The sequence below is a fragment of the Poecilia reticulata genome, chromosome 14 (assembly GCF_904066995.2).
Source record: "Poecilia reticulata chromosome 14, P_reticulata-male-v2, whole genome shotgun sequence".
NCBI classification, from domain to species: Eukaryota; Metazoa; Chordata; class Actinopteri; order Cyprinodontiformes; family Poeciliidae; genus Poecilia; species Poecilia reticulata.
The window spans coordinates 8,544,602-8,564,550 of NC_088843.1; the positions used below are offsets into that span (position 1 = coordinate 8,544,602).

Below are 19,949 nucleotides of genomic sequence, written 5' to 3' on the forward strand. Positions count from 1 at the left end.
GACAGGAAGCAAAGCCTACTGGGAATTTAAACCCGAAGGAATCTCATCTGCAGTTCATCAGCCATCAGTCACTCCTGCATGCATGCATGCACTCGAACACGCACACAAAAATTTATTTATTGTATAAAAACTTAAGAGGAAGGAATATCCATCGTTTTTTCTTCTGAAATTGAACTTTATTAATCCGTCCACAGGTAAGGAAGAGTCAAAGGTCAAGCTAAGAGAGAGATAGAAAGCGAGAGAAAGGAGTCCAGGGATGGCTGAAATGAAAGAAAACAAGTTAATCAGAAATTGACCCTCCAGGATCCTTCCACATCTGTGAGGTTCAACGTGTCATGTAAATAAAAGTATAGTGGGACCCAGAAGGACACATTCTTTCTCAAGGATGGAGAATAAACAAAGGGGGAGGGCGGCAGAGCGAGCGAGGCAGGAACATGCCACAGGCACTTGACTGCTTGTTCACATGAAGCGGGAGCCTGTGCTGCTGGTCATCCTCCAGGATGAACCACAGACCGCCGTCGGCCGATCGCATCAGCCGGGCTGCCGGCGACACGGACAGATCCAGAGCCAGGAGCCGCGACAACCTGCTCCTTTATGATGACTTTGGAGAGGAATACTGCTGTGCTGGGCAATGCCTTGGGTAAGGCTCTGACTTACATCCACTACTCAAATAAACAAACAGTAAACATCTGTATGGAGAAGAAGGTATTGCTGCACTGAGGTCTGGTCTGACTGGAACCTTTTTCATGTTTTTTGTTGTTTAGGGAGATCGAGTTGTAGATTTTGTGCTTGGTCTTTTTTTTTTGGATAGTTGTGTTGAATATAAAATACTGTGGTAGACCAATAAGTTCATGGTTGACTCTCAATGTAAAATAAATTTAAGTCACTGCCTCACTTCCACCACGGTGTTTGACAGTTTGTATGAGGTGTTTGTGTTGACATGCCTTTGGTGTTTCAAACATGGTGCTGTATGTAATGAACAAGCATCTCTATTTTGGTCCCGACACTCCAGAAGAAAAAACTGTTTTTCTTTTAGTTGCAGTTTTAGAAATCTGAGCCACGCGCTCACACTCTTTTATTAGCATCCCTTTTAAGTCAATCTTTCTTTTTTTTCTTTATCTACCATTAACTTTGATGTGTAGCATATAAGACGGTTGTTTTGCATAGTTTTTCCAACCTTTTGGGAGAAATTGCTAGGATTTTCACTTTTGCTGAAATAATCTGTTGCCCTAAATGTTTTCCACCATTGAACAATTTCTCTAAATGCAGAATGATGGACTTCAGCTTCAGTTTGATGGTCTTATAACCCTCTAAAAGTTATTGTTGATGTTTTCCAACCCTGACATTGTGTGAACATACACCTGTGTGCACTAGACGAGTGTGCACTAGAGTCCCACTGACTGACAATAATCTATTCAACAATTAATATATGTATTTTTAAGCTTTTTACTCCCAGCTTTTCCACTTTGACAGTGTGGGCTTTGATTGGTCTCTCTCTCTCAGAGTTAGATGTAAGTAGCGTTAAAACTTGGTAGAGAGCCGATCCATTTTATTACATCCTGACATGAACCGTATGCCTCCCCGATTCCCAGCAGGCACAGCTGCGCTGACAGGTCGCTCACAGCTCGCCTCAGCGCTGCTAAACGCCGCCAGGCTATGCGAGGTCCTGCCTACATGTTCTCAGCTCCTTCCTTCAGCCTGTCAGAGGTCGAGCAGCGTTTCCTGGAGGCAGCCGAGTACGGCAACATCCCAGAGGTGCGCCGCATGCTGCTCCATATCCCCAACCTGAACGTCAATGCGGTGGACTACATGGGACAGAATGCGCTGCAGCTTGCTGTGGCCAACGAACATCTGGAGGTGACGGAGCTGCTGCTGGGGAGGGCAGATCTGGCCAGAGTGGGAGATGCTCTCCTACTAGCCATCAGTAAGAAATTTGCACTTCTGCATGCATAGACAAAAATTTGCTTGGAAATTTAATGTCTGAAGCAAATAATGAAAACAAAGGGGTCAGCAGTGTCTTCTACTACGACTTTTAAGGTTCTTAAAGTTAATTGTTAGGATTTGGGATTTTTGAGTTTTTTGTTAGTTTCTATTTTCACTTCAGTTCCTTCTTAGTGATTCTAGTTAGTTTTTATTTATTGTGTCTTTCTTAGTTACTCTAGTTTATTTGTTCCTTTGTCTTAGATTAATTTCCTAGTTCCCAGTGTTCTCTACCTCTTTTACTCACTCATCACTGGTTCTTCTGTTACTCCTCGTGTTTCCTTGCTGGTATTTCCCCTGGATTTCTGTTTTTGTTCTGCTCTGGCTCCCTGCGTTCCCTGTGAGTTTTGTAAGTTTTCAGTGTTGTCATTAAAAACATTCAACATGATCAATGCTTCCAGCTCCTGTCTGCATTTTGGGTCCATCAACAAACATACCATTAATGATTTTTTAAAATAATACCTTTACTACAAAATCCTACAAACTGTGCCACTGCAGTGGAGGTTAATAATAGAACAACAATCCTAACACACATCTAAATCTAATCTAAGAGGAAGAATTCACAGAAATGTAATTCTCTAGATGTCTGGAGATGTTAGTTAAGGATAGACCCAAAACACTTGCAACTTGTGGATTTGGTAAACATTCTTAAGTAATAAAATGACTTAAAAAGTTTGATTTAAAATGATTTAAAAAGTTTTATAACATTTACCCTAATAGATTTTTCCACCACAAGTTGTAGCAAAAGGTGAACCAGACATGCAAGCTTTGCTTTTTTTTTTACTTTCAAATTTGCATTTTACTTGCATATAAACTAAATTTTACCTTTGTTTCACAATGTTTTAACAGCTTTATTCTACGTTTTCTCTAGGTAAAGGTTATGTCCGTATCACAGAGGCTCTGCTCAGTCACCCTTCGTTTAGAGACGCTCACCGTCTGACAGCAAGTCCGGCACAAGTAGACATGCTGGATGACTTCTACGCTTATGACGAAGATGGGACAAGGTACGACTGGTAAAGAAGCACCATAATGAGGTCAACCACTGACAAAAAAGCAAAAACCCTTTAAATTTGTGAGGGGGTAAAAAGACTACATCAATTTGAGTTATTCTTTTAATCAGATCATCAGTGCAAATGAAAGAAATTGGTCTGAAAACAAAATATGTCCACCGTTTTTGAGTCTGCGGATAAATACAGCTGTTTTATGTTATTTAAATAAATTTTTACCAAGGTGGCCTAGTTAAGGCTGACTTCTTGGTGGACTGAAAACATTGTTACCATGTTTATCCTCTTAGGTTTTCTCATGATGTGACTCCAGTGATACTTGCAGCCCACTGCCAGGAATATGAGATAGTCCACACGCTCCTGAGCAAAGGCGCCCGTATCGACCCTCCTCACGACTACTTCTGTGGCTGCGACTCGTGCAATTATCAGCAGCAGTACGATTCCTTCAGCCACTCACGCTCCAGGATCAATGCCTACAGAGGCCTGGCCAGTCCTGCATACCTCTCCCTGTCCAGTGAGGACCCGGTGCTGGCTGCCCTGGAGCTCAGCAATGAGCTGGCCATGCTGGCTGATATTGAGAAAGAGTTTAAGGTCAGTGGAAAAACATCCTGCCAGCGCAACTGTACTGGTCAAGTCAGGGTTGCATTAATGGCATTGGTTCTGTTTGAAATTGTTCTTGCTGTCTGCTCTCTAAATTTTCTAAAGTGCTGTATGTGAAAATTTTGTTTTCAATTTTAATTATTTTGAACGCCATAATTTTCAGTACCTGAATTTACTTAAGGACATACAGCAGGAACAGAAAGAAAGCAGAACAGCTTAAGATTATTTACACTTATAAAAGTGTTTGATAATAAGGATCACATTGTTACTTTAAACATGACAGGTTTATATGAGAAGGAAAAGAAGTTTTGCTCATAAGTGTTTGATCATAATCCGTTTATGCAGGTTAATAATGAAGAAGTTAAAGGTGGAGTCCCACAAGGTTTAGTGTTGGGAGCAAAGAGTTTTAATATACATATTAGCGACACTACAGCATAGTTTCTTTTGTTTCTTTTTTAACCAACAAGAAAAAAAAATTGATGATTAAATTACTATTGTAAAACTTACAATAGAAACTGAATTTACATAAATACATAAACTGAATTTTTGGGATGCTTTGCATTCTTGACATCCAATTTTGCTTTGGACTTTCACTTATTCCTCCATATTTTAGTTACTTCATTGAGGTGTGGGGAAACACTTTGTGGCTAAAACTAAACTTGTTCTTTTTACAAAAACAAAAAAGAGTAACATAGTTCACTATGTAAAGTGAACACTAACTACATAAAATGAGTGAAACAGAACTGAGATAAAATGTTTGAAATCTTGGTTGTGATTTTTTTTTTGTCCAAAAAATGTATGTGATTTAATGAGCAGAGTACGTGTAAAAGTATAAATCACAATTGTGTTCCTACCACACTTTGTTACTGCTGCTTTAAAATGACTTCAGCTTATGTTCTTATTTTTCTGCAGAATGATTACAGTCGCCTGTCGAACCAGTGTAAGGACTATGTGGTGGGTCTTCTGGATCTTTGCCGCAGCACAGAGGAAGTGGAGGCCATCTTGAACGGAGAAACAGTTTCTGACGACAGCTTCGACATGCCAGGTCGTCCCTCCCTCACACGCCTCAAATTAGCCATCAAATACGAACTCAAAAAGGTAACCAGGCATTCAAGCAAACAACAAAAATCATAAATAGAGCTAATTTATTTCAGTGGTGTTATCAGAATCTGTTATGTCAGGAGAATTTACAAAGCAGTGCAAAAATGTTTAACAAATGTTTTGCTCCCAGGATTTGGTGGATTGCACAAAAACTGCAACAATGCTCTCCTAACATGGATGGTGTTAAGCACCAATAAGCTTGGTAGTTTCCCTCATCTGTAGCTTGAAATGTGATTTCTGAAAATCATTTCATATTTTGAATCGTTAGTGGAAACTATCCTATTCTGGATCTGTCTATTTGAAAGAAAATAACTTTTGAGTCTTTTTTTTCAAAGCAGTACTTTGACATTTGTCAATTCAAGAATGAAATATTCAATTCCTTACTCTGTATTTTTCATGCACAGATTCTCTCGAGAAGAGAACCATTTTGATTCAAGCAAACAGAAAATAAAATACATTGGCAAAAAAAAAAAAAAGTAAATTATATTTAATTTCAGTTCAAATCCATCCAGACCACAGAAAATACTAATTGCTGACCAACAAAATGACATCCTTATGTTCTTCCGGCTCTGGTTGGGGAGTTCTTGCAACTCGTTCCTAACACTTCTTCCTGGCAGAACTTTCTTCTTCTGTGGTGTCCCAGAAATATTGTGCGGTCAGAACTTTGAAGTGGATCTGAGTACTAGAACGATGGATGTGGTCATGGGAGGGACCTGTAATGACTTCCTAGTAGTTCTGCACTTCATTTCTTCGTAATGAGAAAGGTCAAGAATTTTCTTCTTTTTCCTGCCACCTCGAGTAATAAAAAAAGGTCTTTGTTATTGTGGATTATGTGCAGACTGTTTTCTCTGCAGGACATTTATTTGGGGTCAGCGTCAATGTAAAGACCCTGGTTTTATCTTTGACCAGGAGATGACCTTTAAATCATATTTTAGGCAGATTTCAAGGACATCACCATCATGTTGTCAAAAATAGAAATTTCCCAGCCCAGAGAGACAGAAAAAAAATAGTCCATGCATCTGTTACTTTACTGCTGAACTAATGTAACTTTGCAGAAACAGGAAGTCTCCCAAAAATAAAAAAAAAATCCAGAACTGGAGTTTTTCTCTTTAGTTTTATTGTCTCTTTATTTGCTATCTGTTAAAACCTACAAAATAAATACCCTTTAAACATCTAAGACTCTGAACTTTTCATCAATTCCTGTTACACGATCCTCATAAATTGACTGTAGTGCAACATACTGTATTTTCCAGAATATAAGGCACATTGTTTGCACAGTTTGGCGTCTAGAAGACACTTTAGTTTTCACTGTTTGTGACTAAATTGCTTTGGAAAGAACTGGATTGATTCTGAATTAGATTCCATCTAACGTTAAATGAACAGGATTTGTTTGTCTCGTAAAATGATTTAACATCACATTTACTGTGAATTGGTTGGATTTAGCTGCCTGACAATGTTTTAACCCAGCTCTGTTTTCCTCCAGTTCGTTGCTCATCCAAACTGCCAGCAGCAGCTGCTGAGTATCTGGTACGAGAACCTGCCCGGCCTGAGACAACAAACCACCGCTGTGAAGCTGCTGGTGGTGCTGGCTGTGGCTATTGGACTCCCTGGACTGGCTGTGGCTTACTTGGTCACTCCGTGCAGCAGAGTAAACAACATTCAGGCGTAGATTTTACCCACAAGCCACCGGATCACTCATGCTCTCTACTCTGTCCTCAGGTAGGAAAAGTTATGCGCAGCCCCTTCATGAAGTTTGTCGCCCACGCCTCGTCCTTCACCATCTTCCTGGGCCTGCTCATCCTGAATGCAGCGGACCGCTTTGCAGGCACCACGCTGTTGCCTAACATGACCCACCATCAGCAACCTGGAAGTCCACAATTCAAGTTGGACCCCCTGCTGCTTCACCGCAAGACCACCACCCCCTTAACCTGGATGGAGATCCTAATCATTTCATGGGTCATGGGTGAGCGGAAGACGACGATAAATGGAAACAACAACTAAAGCAAATGTTAAAATAAGGATGTGACCTTTAAACTGTGCTGCTGCAGGCATGATTTGGGCCGAAGTGAAGGAGATCTGGAGTCAGGGACCCGGAGAGTACCTGGTGGAACCGTGGAACTTCCTGGACTTTGGGATGCTGGCCATTTTTCTGGCCTCGTTCAGCTGCCGCTTCTCTGCTATGAAGCAAGCTGATTTGGCTCAGGCCTACGTGTACAAACACTGCAAAACTCTGGTCCAACTTCCCCCAGAGATACACTACTTCACTCTGGGTAAGCACACACACGCACACACACACACACACGCGCACGCACGCACGCACGCACGCACGCACGCACGCACATCTAGTATTACCAGTTAAAAATTCCTGCTAAATTCAGGGGACGAGTTTGAAGCTGCAAAAGGTTTAAGATGTGATGGAGGTAAATTAGCAACAGGACAGTAACCCTAAACATTAAGCTAGAGTTACAATAGCGTAGTCAGATGTTAGAATGACCAAGTCAAAGTCAAGAACTAAATCCAGTTGAGAACACTTCAAAGTTAAACTGGACCATTTTTCAGAGAGGAATGAATGAAAAGTCTCTAGAGTTTTAAAGCTGGTGGAGACCAAACTAGTTGCAATTGCAATTTTATTGAACAAAAAATTGACTCAGCAGGATTTCTGCAGGTTTCACCAATTCACATTTAAGACATTTTAAATACCATTATGAAGAATTTAAGACCTTTATCACAACAAAAATTTACAAAAAAAAATAGTAAATAAGTAAATTTGGGTTGGCAACTGAAGACAGACAATAAATTTGCACTTACCCATAATGCTAGATAGCTTAACCTTTTCTGGCTAGCTTGCTAGCAAAGAGTATATTAGCAGCTAGTTATTAGCAGCTAACTGCGCCGTGAGTCACAGAATGCAGAGAACCCAGACTCAAAGTTTTGGGTAACTGTAAAGTCCTGCAAGACAAAAGTTAGCTAGAGTAAATGAGATGAAATAGTCCAGCCACGACAAAGTTTAAGTCATAAAACTAATGTATTTAAGGCTAAATTATAGTGTTTCAATGAATTTAAGACATTTTAAACATACTCTGGTGGGCTAAAAAGTAAATACATACCACACTTTTCAGACTTCTTTTTGCAAGAAATGTTAATCATCTTAATTTTCTTTTCCAGTCACAACTGTGCAAAATGTTGTGTTGGTTCATCCCGTAAAATCTCCATTCAAACCATTAACGTTTATTCATTGTAACATGAAGTAGAGCTGCTGCTCATCAAAAGAAGTTACCGTCGTTATGGCTTTCGAAGTCCTTCTGCTTTAATTACTAAAACTAAAATTAATTTTAATCATGGCTGCAGTCACATTTCCACTTTAAAACAAATCAGGTTTTCATTCGCAGCAGATATCCTGATGCTTTCCAGCTGATTTATGCCCGTTTTGCAGCTCGTATCCACTGGACTCCGTCAGATCCGCAGCTCGTGTCGGAGGGCCTTTATGCGATCGCAGTCGTGCTGAGCTTCTCTAGGATTGCTTACATCCTGCCAGCCAACGAGAGCTTCGGGCCGCTCCAGATCTCTTTAGGAAGAACCGTCAAAGACATCTTCAAGTTCATGGTCATCTTCCTGCTCGTCTTTCTGGCGTTCATGATTGGCATGTTCAACCTGTACTCTTACTACCTGGGAGCGAAGCAGAATGACGCCTTCACCACGTGAGACTTTCATGCACACATAATTCTCACTGAAAGTGATGCTTTTGTTGAAGAAAGAGGCTAAAACAGGATTATTTCTGAACTAAACTGGTTAATGTTTTGTGAACAAAGCTTAAACTATGTTGTCCTCATTAGTTTCTCGATAAGTGTTGCAGTGATCTGTTGTTTTTTTAACAAATTTGATTTGACCAGATACTATTTTCTAAAATACACCTGTTTTCATCAGGTTTTTGAGTTTAGGTTTGACTTTGTGTTTGACTTTATTGAACGCAGTGTAATTAAAAAAATAAACAAAGTTATCCATCCATCCATCCATTTTCTATACACCCTTGTCCCTCAGTGGGGTCGGGAGGTGCTGGTGCCTATCTCCAGCTAACGTTCCGGGCGAGAGGCGGGGTCACCCTGGACAGGTCGCTAGTCTGTCGCTAAACAAAGTTATATTCAAACAAAATACATTTAAAACAAAAGCAAAAAAAAAAGAACAGTAATAAAGTATATTTAAGCAAACATCACTTTTAACATGTTAAATTTTTTTTTTCTAAATTAATATACTACAATGCAGCAATATTTGTCAACTTCAATAAATACAACAACCTTGGTAATAGCAGAAGAAAATTACAAAGAATATTAGTCTTTCCTTCTCATTCTTATTCTTTTAGGAATTATTGCTTTGCTTCTACTTTTTCTAGATGTATTTATATATTAGAGAATATATTGGAAACAGGTTTCCAACTGTTGGATTATTTTTTTTTCGTGTTCAGCAGATTGCTTAAATTAAAAACGTTCCCCTCTGTATGTTCATGTAGCCTGGAGGAGAGCTTCAAGACGCTGTTCTGGGCTATATTTGGACTCTCTGAGGTCAAGTCTGTAGTCATCAACAATGGACACAAGTTCATTGAGAACATTGGCTACGTACTGTATGGGGTTTACAACGTTACCATGGTGATAGTGCTGCTCAACATGCTCATCGCCATGATTAACAGCTCCTTCCAGGAGATAGAGGTACGTCACTGAATTACATTACCATGTGGTCCAGGTATGAGCCTATAAATATGAAGTCATGTGTTTGTTTTTTTGTTTTTTTTTTGCACTCTCTTGTAGAATGAACTTGCTTTGTGTTCATAAAAATGAATTTAGATGCTTTACTGTACACAACTCTGTCTGAACATAAATATATTTAACAGATAAAACACATGTATTCAGTCTCAGACAGCCTAAAAAAAAAAAATGTTAAGTTTTGTTGGAAGTATGAGATCCAGCAAGTTTGTGGAAGATGAAAACAAAATGGAAACCTTTTGACAGACAAAATTATTTATATGGCAAAAACCAAACTGAATGCAAGGTAGAGGGAGCGTAATGCTGTGGAGATATTGTGATTAAAGGATCACAGCATGTTGATGTGTGAGAATGGCCCAGTCAAAGTCCAAACGTTTCTGTCTCTGGATGTGAAACGATGGTCGAGCTAAACAGAAAAGACTCGCAGCTATTTTAACTCTCCACTTTTTTCTTAGTTTTATGTGTAAAAATAATTTAAGCCATATTTAATTTATCTTCCATTTCACAAATAAGAACTACTTCATGTGTTCTATCATGAAATCTCAATAAAATATGTTGAAAGAATTGCTCAAGCTGTTTGAACAAATTTGCAAGGTGGTGTAAAAAACAAAACCAAGGAAGAGAAGCAGGTTTCGACAGTCTGGCCTTCCAGAAACTCCATGTCTAGACATAGCTGGGATTTGTTGTCCAGATGATCTCATAAATTGCTTTTGTTAACGTTGGACAAACAAACCAGAAGTTTTCAGCCTTTAAGTGATGCCGATGTGTGTTTTTTTACCCCCCAAAAAAGTCAACCAATCTGACTGCTATCAGTGTTTTAATCCAGCTTTCAATGAATTGCAAAGGTTGTTTTATTTTTCTTGTAGTCCTTCAGTGCATAACTTGATCTTCAGTATGTTGTAAAGTTTCTGGGTTTTGCTTCTGCCCATCTCTCTTTTCTCCCCGAACCAAACCTTTCCACTGTTTTGGCAGATCTAAATATAGATGTAAAATGTTCACAATGACACCAAATTACTTAATACAACAGATGTTTTGATTTCTGCCTTTGTTACATGTCATTTGATTATGACATCTTTATTTCTAGGAAGGCCATTCCTGATTAATTTTCTAAATCTGATTATGAATTAATTTATTCCCAAAAGACATTTTATTTGACTAACCCTGCTTTTTTATTCCATTTTCCATTTTGTTACTCTTCAGGACGATGCCGATGTCGAGTGGAAGTTTGCTCGGGCGAAACTTTGGTTTTCTTACTTTGAGGAGGGAAGAACACTCCCTGTCCCATTCAATCTGGTCCCCAGTCCAAAATCTGTGCTGGGACTGGCCACAGCCATAAAGTCCATGCTCTTGCATGTGGCTCACAGACACAGCGAGAAGAAAACCGAGACACAACTTAATCAGGTATACATGTTCAACATGTAATGACTTAAAACATATGTTAAAGTATTAATGTTCCTTAAAGTTTCTCAGATTTGGTCTTAAAGTTGTTTTCTTGCCACTCTTCCAGAAAGCACAGATTTGCAGAGTGAACAACTAATAGTCATCCTATCTATAGATACTCTCTGCTATTTTAACTGAAGCTGAAAGGAATATCTTAGCTGCGTCCTCCATGAGCAGGTTTTAAATTTTTGAATATTGATTATACCTGAACCTCGAGCAGCTTGGAGTATTCATTGATCTCCTTTACGCTGTTTGTTCAGTGATGCGCTTTTTTTTTTTTACATAAAACATTTAAAAGCCCACATATCACTTATTTAATTATTATAACTAATTAATAATTGTATCCATCACAATAAATCTAAATGAACTACATTAAAGTTGTGGTTGTAAACATATTTGAACTTATCCTCTTTTCGCTTCAGCGGCTGAAAAGTAAATGAAATCATCATTGGCGCCCTCTAGTGGTATTAAGCATTCCTTCCGGATCAAACTCACCTGAGAGCAAAGTTAAATTAATTACTGTTTAGCTAAATCAAATTACATAACATATATGAGTTATTTCCGCAGCTTGGGGAGAGCAAAAGTCCAGGATATGGCAGCTCAAATGGTCCAACAAGATATGAGGTGTGTGTTTTATTATATATTGTATGAAATTAACCTCAATAAATTTACACTTTATTTTCTTATATAATGATGCTATATTCCCCATCTTTTCCTTCACTGGCTGCAGAAGATCATGAAGCGACTAATCAAGCGTTATATAATCAAAGCTCAAGCAGACAGAGAGAGCGACGAGATCACAGAAGGTAACATAAACTAAGCTGTGTGCTTGTCATTATTCTAACTTTGTGACAATAAATGCTACTTATTTTTCTATTAAAAACACTGAGGCATAAATTTTTTAGTGCAATCATTGCAACACTGCCCAGCCATAAGTGTCTGCAATTATCCATTCCTGAGTAATTTGTTTTGATCTGCTCTTATTTTCCATTTTATGTATCCATACCCGCGTCATACTGTAACCTCAAACCTCTGAGTTATTCTTGGTTGCATCTGTTCTGGTCCAGGTGAGCTGAAAGAGATCAAGCAGGACATCTCGAGCCTGAGATACGAGCTGCTGGAGGAGAAATCCCAGAACATGGAGACGCTTGATGGACTGTTGAGGAGGCTGGGAGAGTTCAGCACGCCGTCATCGTAGTGCTCAACCTCTAAATGCTCAAAGCTTGCTAAGTGCCTTTTAAATGTACCTTAATGTACCTGCATTTGGGCAGAGGCATTACCAGGTTATACAGTAGAGTGTTGTGGATACAAAGATACAAGTTCATTATGATTGGAAACATTCTGGAACTTTAATTTTTACACAAATAAATGTGCAAATGAGAGTAAAATCTTCTAAGTTTGCCCTAAAAATGTCAAACGTAACATGTGCTTCTGTCTCAAGTTTTGGTGGGAAAATGATTCCTAAAAGCTCAGGAGCTAAGCTGCAGGTTAGCTCTCATTAGTTTCTGCAGCCCTTTAAAAATGACAGGTTTCTGAGAGGCAAAACAATAGATTGTGGTAAATTAACTAATTTTGTTCCTCCTTTTTTAAAAAAAAAACAAACTCTTAAACACACTCTTAAACCTCGTTTCATTTTCAGGATTCAGTCTTCAAAGTTTCATGTTTTCATCACAAAATCCTGGTATTTTCAGAGATGTGAATACTTTTGAGAACAGCTTACTTCTGTTTCTTCAGTTTTTAAAATGTTTTCCTACAACGTGTCATAGTTTGTGTTGGTTATAATTCTAAGAGTTCCTTTTTGTTTTAAGTAAAAACAAATAAACGCTTAAAAATAAATATACCACATATCAGGCATAAATTAATAAAAATAAGCAGAATCCACACATACATTGTGCTATTTGAAGGTTTTGTTTTTATTTAGACAGCAGTAAAGCTGGCAGAGAGGATATAAAAAAAATCATACAGTTCAAGGCACTGAGGTGTTGTGAACATTGAATTTCTAGACTGACTAATGAAACATTAAAACATAAATTATCAAGATTAATAGAAAAATACTGCTTCTATGTACCTTTTACACATGTTTACTGAATTCATAACTTTCAGAATTACTGAACAGAAAATACAAAAAAGGCGATACTGAGAAGCTAAGCCGTATACGTCAAGTAAAAACATCTACTGCCCCGCTTGCAGGAGGCCGATTACTCATGCTGCAGCACAGCAGTCAGTGATAATAGTCACAGTTACAGTATCATGGTTTTGATTCTTTATAAACCTTTAAAATCTGAGCCAGGTCTTTGTGATTCTTTCATGCGCCGACAGTTCGTCGGCCTTGTCAGATATATTTGATGTAATTTTCAGGGATCAGGCCAGTTCTGCCTTTATATGTCGCCTGAAGCCAACCCGGTTCCACAGACGGACCCACTGTGAAAGCAACAAAACAGAAATCACTCGAAAACTCAGACAACACAGACGCAGTCTTTTATAGCCCTTCTACAAACAGATTAGAGATGCTCAGAGAAATTGTGTGGAGACTGGAATTAGACAACTTTCTGCTTGATCAAATCTTTTTCCAATCGGTGAACACATCGAAGTACTTAGCAAGAACACATTGTCCCGACAATAACACTCTAAGTTTGGAAGTTGTTATTGTGTGGAAAAGACTCGTAAGAAGCGATTTTAAACAGTATTTTCTACACCATGATGTTTGCTTTTTGTTCAGCGTTCAAGGAAGCGAGAAAGAGCAAGACTTAAAGATAACAGAAAGGCTCAATGGAACAGAAAGGTTCAATGGAGAACAGCAAAGCTGATCTGATCCTTTTCTGCCTATTCTAGACTGATGTGAATGGAGCAAATTGTTATATTATACGTATCTACGAGAACAGTCATTTAGTCAATCACGAATTAGCTTAATATCTAATTTAATAAGCCAAAATGCACTTCGAAAATAGCGTAAGACATTTATGCATTATGTTAAAAACAAATCTACATTTGGATAAAGAAAGTGGTCACAAATAATCATGAGACGTGCATGAAAAAGAGGAAAAAAATCAAAACGCAACAGAACAGCATCACTTTTCTCTCCAGATCAAAATATGTCAGTGTAAGACAATGAAATATTCACATTTAAAATCTCAGAAACTCTCAGAAACATGAACTCTCACCATTTGTGAACAGTGCCCCTTGTGGAAAACTGAGCTCATGGCTGTGCTCTGCTTCACAGGAGTACAGAGCTCTAGCATCCCTGCAGGAGAGAGTTAAAAAGGCGCTCACTAATTCCGTTAACGAGGGATTCAGTCATGAAGATGTGCTGCTCAGGAGGCGACAGCTTCGAATATCATCCATGTTGCCTTACCTTCCAGAGGGACAGATGTCTAACGCTGAGGAGAACACTGAACTCTCACGCTGAGGCTGCCTGACTGATAATCTGCAGCACAAACACAACATAAAAAACAATAAAAAATTCTGACATAAATATTAATCACAATCAAGTAATATATTTAGTTTTCATGTAATTTGTGATGAAAATCAGTTTGCTTTTCGGTCCTCCTGAGCTTCTTTTCTCAGATCCTTAAAACACAGAAATGCTAAACTGAAGCAGAACATCTTTAAGTGACGCTCACAGTGAGACGGGCCTTGAGTAGCCGTTGCTGGATGTCGCTGCGGAGAGCTTCGGGGTCAGATCGGAGCCACAGCGGTGGTGACCTTTCCGTGCTTTCGCTCTCTCCTGTTGTTCCAGCGACATGAGGCTCTGCACCGACCCATGACAGCTTTTGTAATCTTCAACCAAACACAAGAGATCAGAATTACGGTTGCACAGTGGTAAATGTTTCGGCTTTTATTTATTTTAGAGGCAAATAAAAATAAAGGAGTCTTTCACACACCTTCTGAAATGTGCAAGGAGGTGAGAGAGGATGATGTGGAAAGCCGGTAGGGAAACAGAGAAGAGGAGGAGGAAGAAGAGGAGGAGGCAGTGCTGTGCTGTGGAGGAGAGGTAGAGTCTGTTCCTCTGACTTTTGTGGCCGCAGCACAGGATGCGTTTCTTCGCTCCTCTGACTGAGAGCTCTTCAGGGAGGAGACGGAGGCTGCTTTCTCCCTGACAGGAGAGGAACGACTCCCTGACGCGGGCTGGACCGACGCTGTGGAAGCACATCTCGAGTCTTTCGCAGAAGACAAAGACACGGTTGAATTTCTGTTGAAAGACCTCTCCACTGCAGAGAGTAAGGAGGATGTGGAGGAGGACACAGAGGAAGTCTGCTCGGCAGAGGAAAGAGGAGCGGAGATCCAGGAAGAGGAAGGCGTGAGCCGGGGGGAGGGAGCGTTGTCTGTAGATGCTTTCTGATCTTTCCCATTGCGTGGCGGCGAGTCGGAGGAAGTCAGAGGAGGAGAAAACTGCGCTGTGGGGGGCGAGCCGGGCTCAGCGGCGGGAGAGGATGGAGGGGAGGTCTGAGACAATCCGTTTTTTTCAGAGGAGTGTGACGACAACGACTCCTGGCTGCCCATCGGAGTCGTATCAGGGCTGCTGCTGAACGTGTCGCCTGAAAAACAAGAGGAAACGCCACATCACACACCGAGGACCCAGACTGTTGATCTATGTCTGGCGGTCCTGGTGATATGTGATACAACTCCAAGCAATTAATACAGTTACAATGAAAACATTGAGGAAAAAATAAAAACAGTTACAGGAAGATCTGACTCGGCACAAATGGCTATAAAAGTCTTCAGTAAAGGAACAGTTGGGAATGGAAATCCCGATCGATGAATTATAATTTGTATTGACTCACGGAGCATGAAATCAGCCAAGAAAATCATTTAGACTTTACTTATTTTATTCACTTTCAGCGCTGAAAGGAGACGCTTTTACCATTACATTCGAGAAGAGTTTCTAAAAAAGTATGTGCAGCGTCTGAGGAGGAGGAGGGTAGCTGATTATATGGACTGAAGACACTCCCTGAAATCACACCATGTCTCTGTGGCCTGATAAGTTTCTGTTTCTCTGAGGAATGAGTGTCTTAACAAAATCAAACATGTAACTCTTTACTAAGGCCCTTTGTCTAACAGCGTGTGACTCTTTCTCGACCTTGGTAAAGCGTCTCAACATTCCCGCTGTTGGGCTCTAAAAGAGCCCAAAAAGGGGAAGACAAACCCTAGAGTAGACACTGTCCCTTACGGAAAACATCCCCTGAGGCTTTTGCAGATGTTGGCGTACAAAGAATCATTTCAAGTATTGATGTTGTCTTTCATTCATTTCATTTCATTTCATTTTTGGGGGTAAAAACGGACAAGGCACCCCTACGCCTCTTAGGCGGTGGATCGAAATCACAATGTCCCCCTTACAATCTTATGAAGAACACGTAAAGAAAGAAAATTGTTAAAGGATGTTAGAGTGTTAAATTTGGAGGAACATAGGTCAACCCACCATGGCATGACTGCGTTTTTGTTGTTTTTATTTTTTTGTGGTGGAAGAAAATATTTTTTTGCATTTTTGTCAGAGCTTCGTCATCTGTAATTACACATCAATCATACAGTCGGACCATGACAGTTTCTGGATCCAAATATAATTATTAACTTTATGTTTCTTGTTATTTATTTATCATTTCTTTTTTGTTTGTTACCTCAGGTCAACGCCATGCCATAGAAGGTTAAAGTACTGTAAAAAAGCAAAATCTGAAAATGTTTTCTGCTTTTTCTTTAGTAATAAAAGTTAAGAGATAAATGTTACATTTAATGACACATGAAATGGTTAAATGTTATATTGAGGGAATTCTTAGAATGTACTGAAATGCAAATTGAATGAAGGGTCAGGATATTATTTCAAAACTTAATAAAATGCCAAAATAAATAAAGTGTTGGGTTAATATTTTCAAATGAATAAAATGTAAATGAGTAAGAGTTACTAAAATGCAAAATCAATAAAGTGTTAGGCAAAAAGTCAACAAAATGTTAGATTAATATATGTTTTAAAAGTTAAGAACTAAAACAGGAACCAAATTTAATAAAAGGTCAAATGAATAAAAGGTAGATATTACTGAAATGTTAATAAAATGTCAAATTAGAAATGTTAAGATACTATCAACGAAGCAATAAGGAATAATGCGTAAAACAATCTATTAGTACATTAATAAACCAAACTTATTTGAAATTTTAAGGTAATATTTAAAAGTTAATGAACCACAGAAAGGATGTAATGTGACTCTTTCTCGACTTTGGTAAAGCGTCTCAACAGAACGTTAGCACAGCGAGATGCTAGCTGAGGCCCTAGGCTAACGCCAACCAGCTTCCTCTGTTTTGATATGACTAGAAAATTCTGATAATAATATTTTCTTCGAAGCTCCAATTAACTGCAAGGACAAAGATTTAAAATGAAAATTTCCCCAATTTCTGCTTTGAATATGACTCTATTTTAAAAAATGTATTTAAGTGCAAAAAAAGAGACTTACCTACCTGGAAGCCTAATATACATGGTAAGATGTGTCATTTACAAGATAAATTAAAAGACTCACTGTCATTGTCTGCCAGGCAGAGAGCAGGAGTGTACAGACGGGCCTTTCTCTTTCCAGATGACAGACAGATGGCCTTGCTCCTCCGTGGAGTGGAGCGAGACGACGGCGCCTGAGGCAGCGGCACCGACAGGTCCGGAGCCTCACCGAAGATCTGACGCAAACACAAACAGTTGGCATCAATGTGAGTGGGCTCTGTGCTTACATGTGTGTGACAGCTTTTAAACTCACTTTGTCGTGGTTTTCAATGATGATCTCCACCACAATGTTCTGAAACTTGATGTTCATCATGGCGGCCACCGTCTCCTCCTGCGACCTCATCAACGTGGGGCCGAAGATCATCCCAAGGTTAGACACGGTCATCATGTTCTGATCGCTGTGAGAGGACACCCTACACACCAAAACAGAAACAGAGAGGCTCAGCTATATGGCTAAATACACAGAGGAATCTGGCAAATGCAAACGAATGAGCTACAATTTAAAAGACAAAACAGATTAAAATTTTACTTCATAAATCATTTTTAGACACTTCTTTAAAACAGAAATGCTAGTGAAAGCTAAACAATAAAAGCACAATTAAATCATGTACATACTTGTGAAGATGATTAGTTAAGACGTCCAACATCGTTTTGTTTTTTTCTGGGAGTTTGTATACAAGAGCATGAATTGCTCTCACTCTGTACGTCTGGTCATCATATTCTGTGAGAGAAGCAAAAAGCGATGATGGAGGAGCCTGGTGTGCTTTAACATAACCCTAAATAAACTTTACAAAGTAACAAATTCAAACTAGCAGCAACTTCAATAAAATACCTTGCAAAAGTTGAGTTGTTTTCAACTTTATCTAACTTCTCACATTAAAACCATAAAGCTTTATCTATTGTATTGAGATTTTTTGCAATCTGCCATTAGCATAGTTAGCATTAACCTTCTTGGTTGTTTCTCTGATTAATACTCTGCTTGTCCAGCCTGTCAATTTAGATAGATGTTCATATCTTGGGAGTTTTTGCAAGGCAAAATGTTTTCTGTCGTAGAATCGAAAAAATTCTTACTTGCAGCCCTGATAAATTCCTTATGCAGCCTGTAGGTCAGTAACGGTTCTGCCAAACACCTGAATGTAGTTTATAGAAATAATTCATAGTTTGTGGGGAAATGTACTTAAAAAACAAGCAAAAAATGTCATGTTGTTTGCCCAGATTACCTGAAATAATCTTTCAGGCCACTGGTTATAGTCTTGTTGTCCCAGATTTCTGAATCTAGCTGCACATCGGAGGGCGCAGAAGAAGCTGCAGGGATGTTAGTATGTCAGAATGTTTCCATAGCTATGTTATTTTATTTTTAATAAAATAAATACTTTTTCCCAGATATACAAATACCAACATACCAAATGCGCTCGCCATCAGTCGCTGCACTTTAGAGTTTACTCCACCTGTCCTATAAAGTCCAAGCGTAGTAAGGCCTGCAGACAAGTTAATAAATAAAGATCAACAGTAGATATAGCAAACATATATAAATATTGTTTCGGTTAAACGTTGTAAAGGCGAGAAATACCTCTTGTTTCAACCAGCTCAACACACTTCTTAACAAAGTTGAAGCCTGCTTCATTGAGAAACGCTATAAAATGAAAACTCAGTCAGACCAAACAATTCTCACATAATTCTCCTCTTAAGCAGAATCTTCTAATCTTAACTTGACACTTACTCTCCTCTTTTTTGCTGAGCAGAGAAGGAAGCGTGTAAATCTGTACAAACACGGAACAAAACATGAGTAAAAGTTGCTTTCTAGTAGCCCCAGCAGAAATTTCTCCCCAGAGACGTATTCTTTATGGAGCTGGGTGTGTCCTTACAGGCTCCTTTCCATCCATCGCCTCCATCCACAGCCGCCTGTTGGCCTCTGACAGGGCTTGTAGAGTAATGACGCCATGTCTGTATGAGAACATAGTCACACCCGAGCTCAATTCGGCAGCCACACGCCCAATTATTCGAAGGTAAAAATAAACCAGGCATCATTCATGGGAAACACTAAGACTCTCGGTCAGGTTGCCCGCTCACCTCTCCACCACCTCGATGTCGAAGCAGAAGCGTTTGTCGATTGAATCCGTCTTCCTTCGAACGCATGAGCGTAGCCTGAACATCTCTGGGGCGCCAGTCACTACGCCGTTCTGTCAGAGAGAGCAGCAACACACACGCATGAGCAGGGTGCCAAAGTTTAGTGCTGACTGGAAGGAATTACTTAAGTGCGAAAAATGAAACGTGGAAAAACTGTCTGTATCGCTGCAGAAAACAGTGTTGGTCAACCTAAATGTTTCTGCTGGTCTGCAGTTTAATTAAACATTTTACACAATGACAAAAACACGACAAAGACAAGTTTGATGAAGGTAGTTTGAGTATTTATTCTCCTGTTCAAGTTCAAGAAAGGATTTTATTATAAAATCAATCCTTCTTAGAAGTGGATTTAAGGTTTTAATATGAGCTGCTGAGCTGAAGGGAATCATAAAGTTTTTATGAGATGCATTCATATGAAACACTGTTGCACTGACAACAAAACTCTTTGGTGCGGTCACTGTTACTGAGTGA

At 39.3% G+C, this 19,949-nt stretch overlaps 2 protein-coding genes across 2 annotated transcripts in view; one reads left to right on the forward strand and one right to left on the reverse strand.

Annotated features, from left to right (window-relative positions):
- Positions 1-12,784, forward strand: LOC103475477 (short transient receptor potential channel 6-like). The gene is made up of 14 exons (XM_008427127.3): positions 1-640; positions 1,593-1,924; positions 2,852-2,984; positions 3,275-3,575; positions 4,497-4,682; positions 6,169-6,333; positions 6,405-6,648; positions 6,734-6,955; positions 8,119-8,383; positions 9,190-9,385; positions 10,640-10,840; positions 11,447-11,503; positions 11,610-11,685; positions 11,947-12,784. The coding sequence occupies exons 1-14, from the start codon at positions 501-503 to the stop codon at positions 12,075-12,077; spliced, it is 2,649 nt and encodes an 882-aa protein (XP_008425349.1). The 5' UTR covers positions 1-500; the 3' UTR covers positions 12,078-12,784.
- Positions 12,769-19,949, reverse strand: part of LOC103475473 (rho GTPase-activating protein 42-like) — an 18,500-nt gene continuing 11,319 nt past the window's right edge. The window contains exons 10-24 of the mRNA XM_008427117.3: positions 19,425-19,534; positions 19,220-19,298; positions 19,075-19,114; positions 18,925-18,987; positions 18,758-18,832; positions 18,575-18,659; positions 18,426-18,484; positions 17,970-18,075; positions 17,608-17,767; positions 17,380-17,530; positions 14,761-15,414; positions 14,500-14,656; positions 14,232-14,303; positions 14,041-14,120; positions 12,769-13,300 (exon numbers count right to left, since the gene is read on the reverse strand). Of these exons, the coding sequence (XP_008425339.1) occupies positions 13,212-13,300; positions 14,041-14,120; positions 14,232-14,303; positions 14,500-14,656; positions 14,761-15,414; positions 17,380-17,530; positions 17,608-17,767; positions 17,970-18,075; positions 18,426-18,484; positions 18,575-18,659; positions 18,758-18,832; positions 18,925-18,987; positions 19,075-19,114; positions 19,220-19,298; positions 19,425-19,534 (1,980 nt within the window). The 3' untranslated portion in view covers positions 12,769-13,211. The remainder of the gene's footprint in view (positions 13,301-14,040; positions 14,121-14,231; positions 14,304-14,499; positions 14,657-14,760; positions 15,415-17,379; positions 17,531-17,607; positions 17,768-17,969; positions 18,076-18,425; positions 18,485-18,574; positions 18,660-18,757; positions 18,833-18,924; positions 18,988-19,074; positions 19,115-19,219; positions 19,299-19,424; positions 19,535-19,949) is intronic.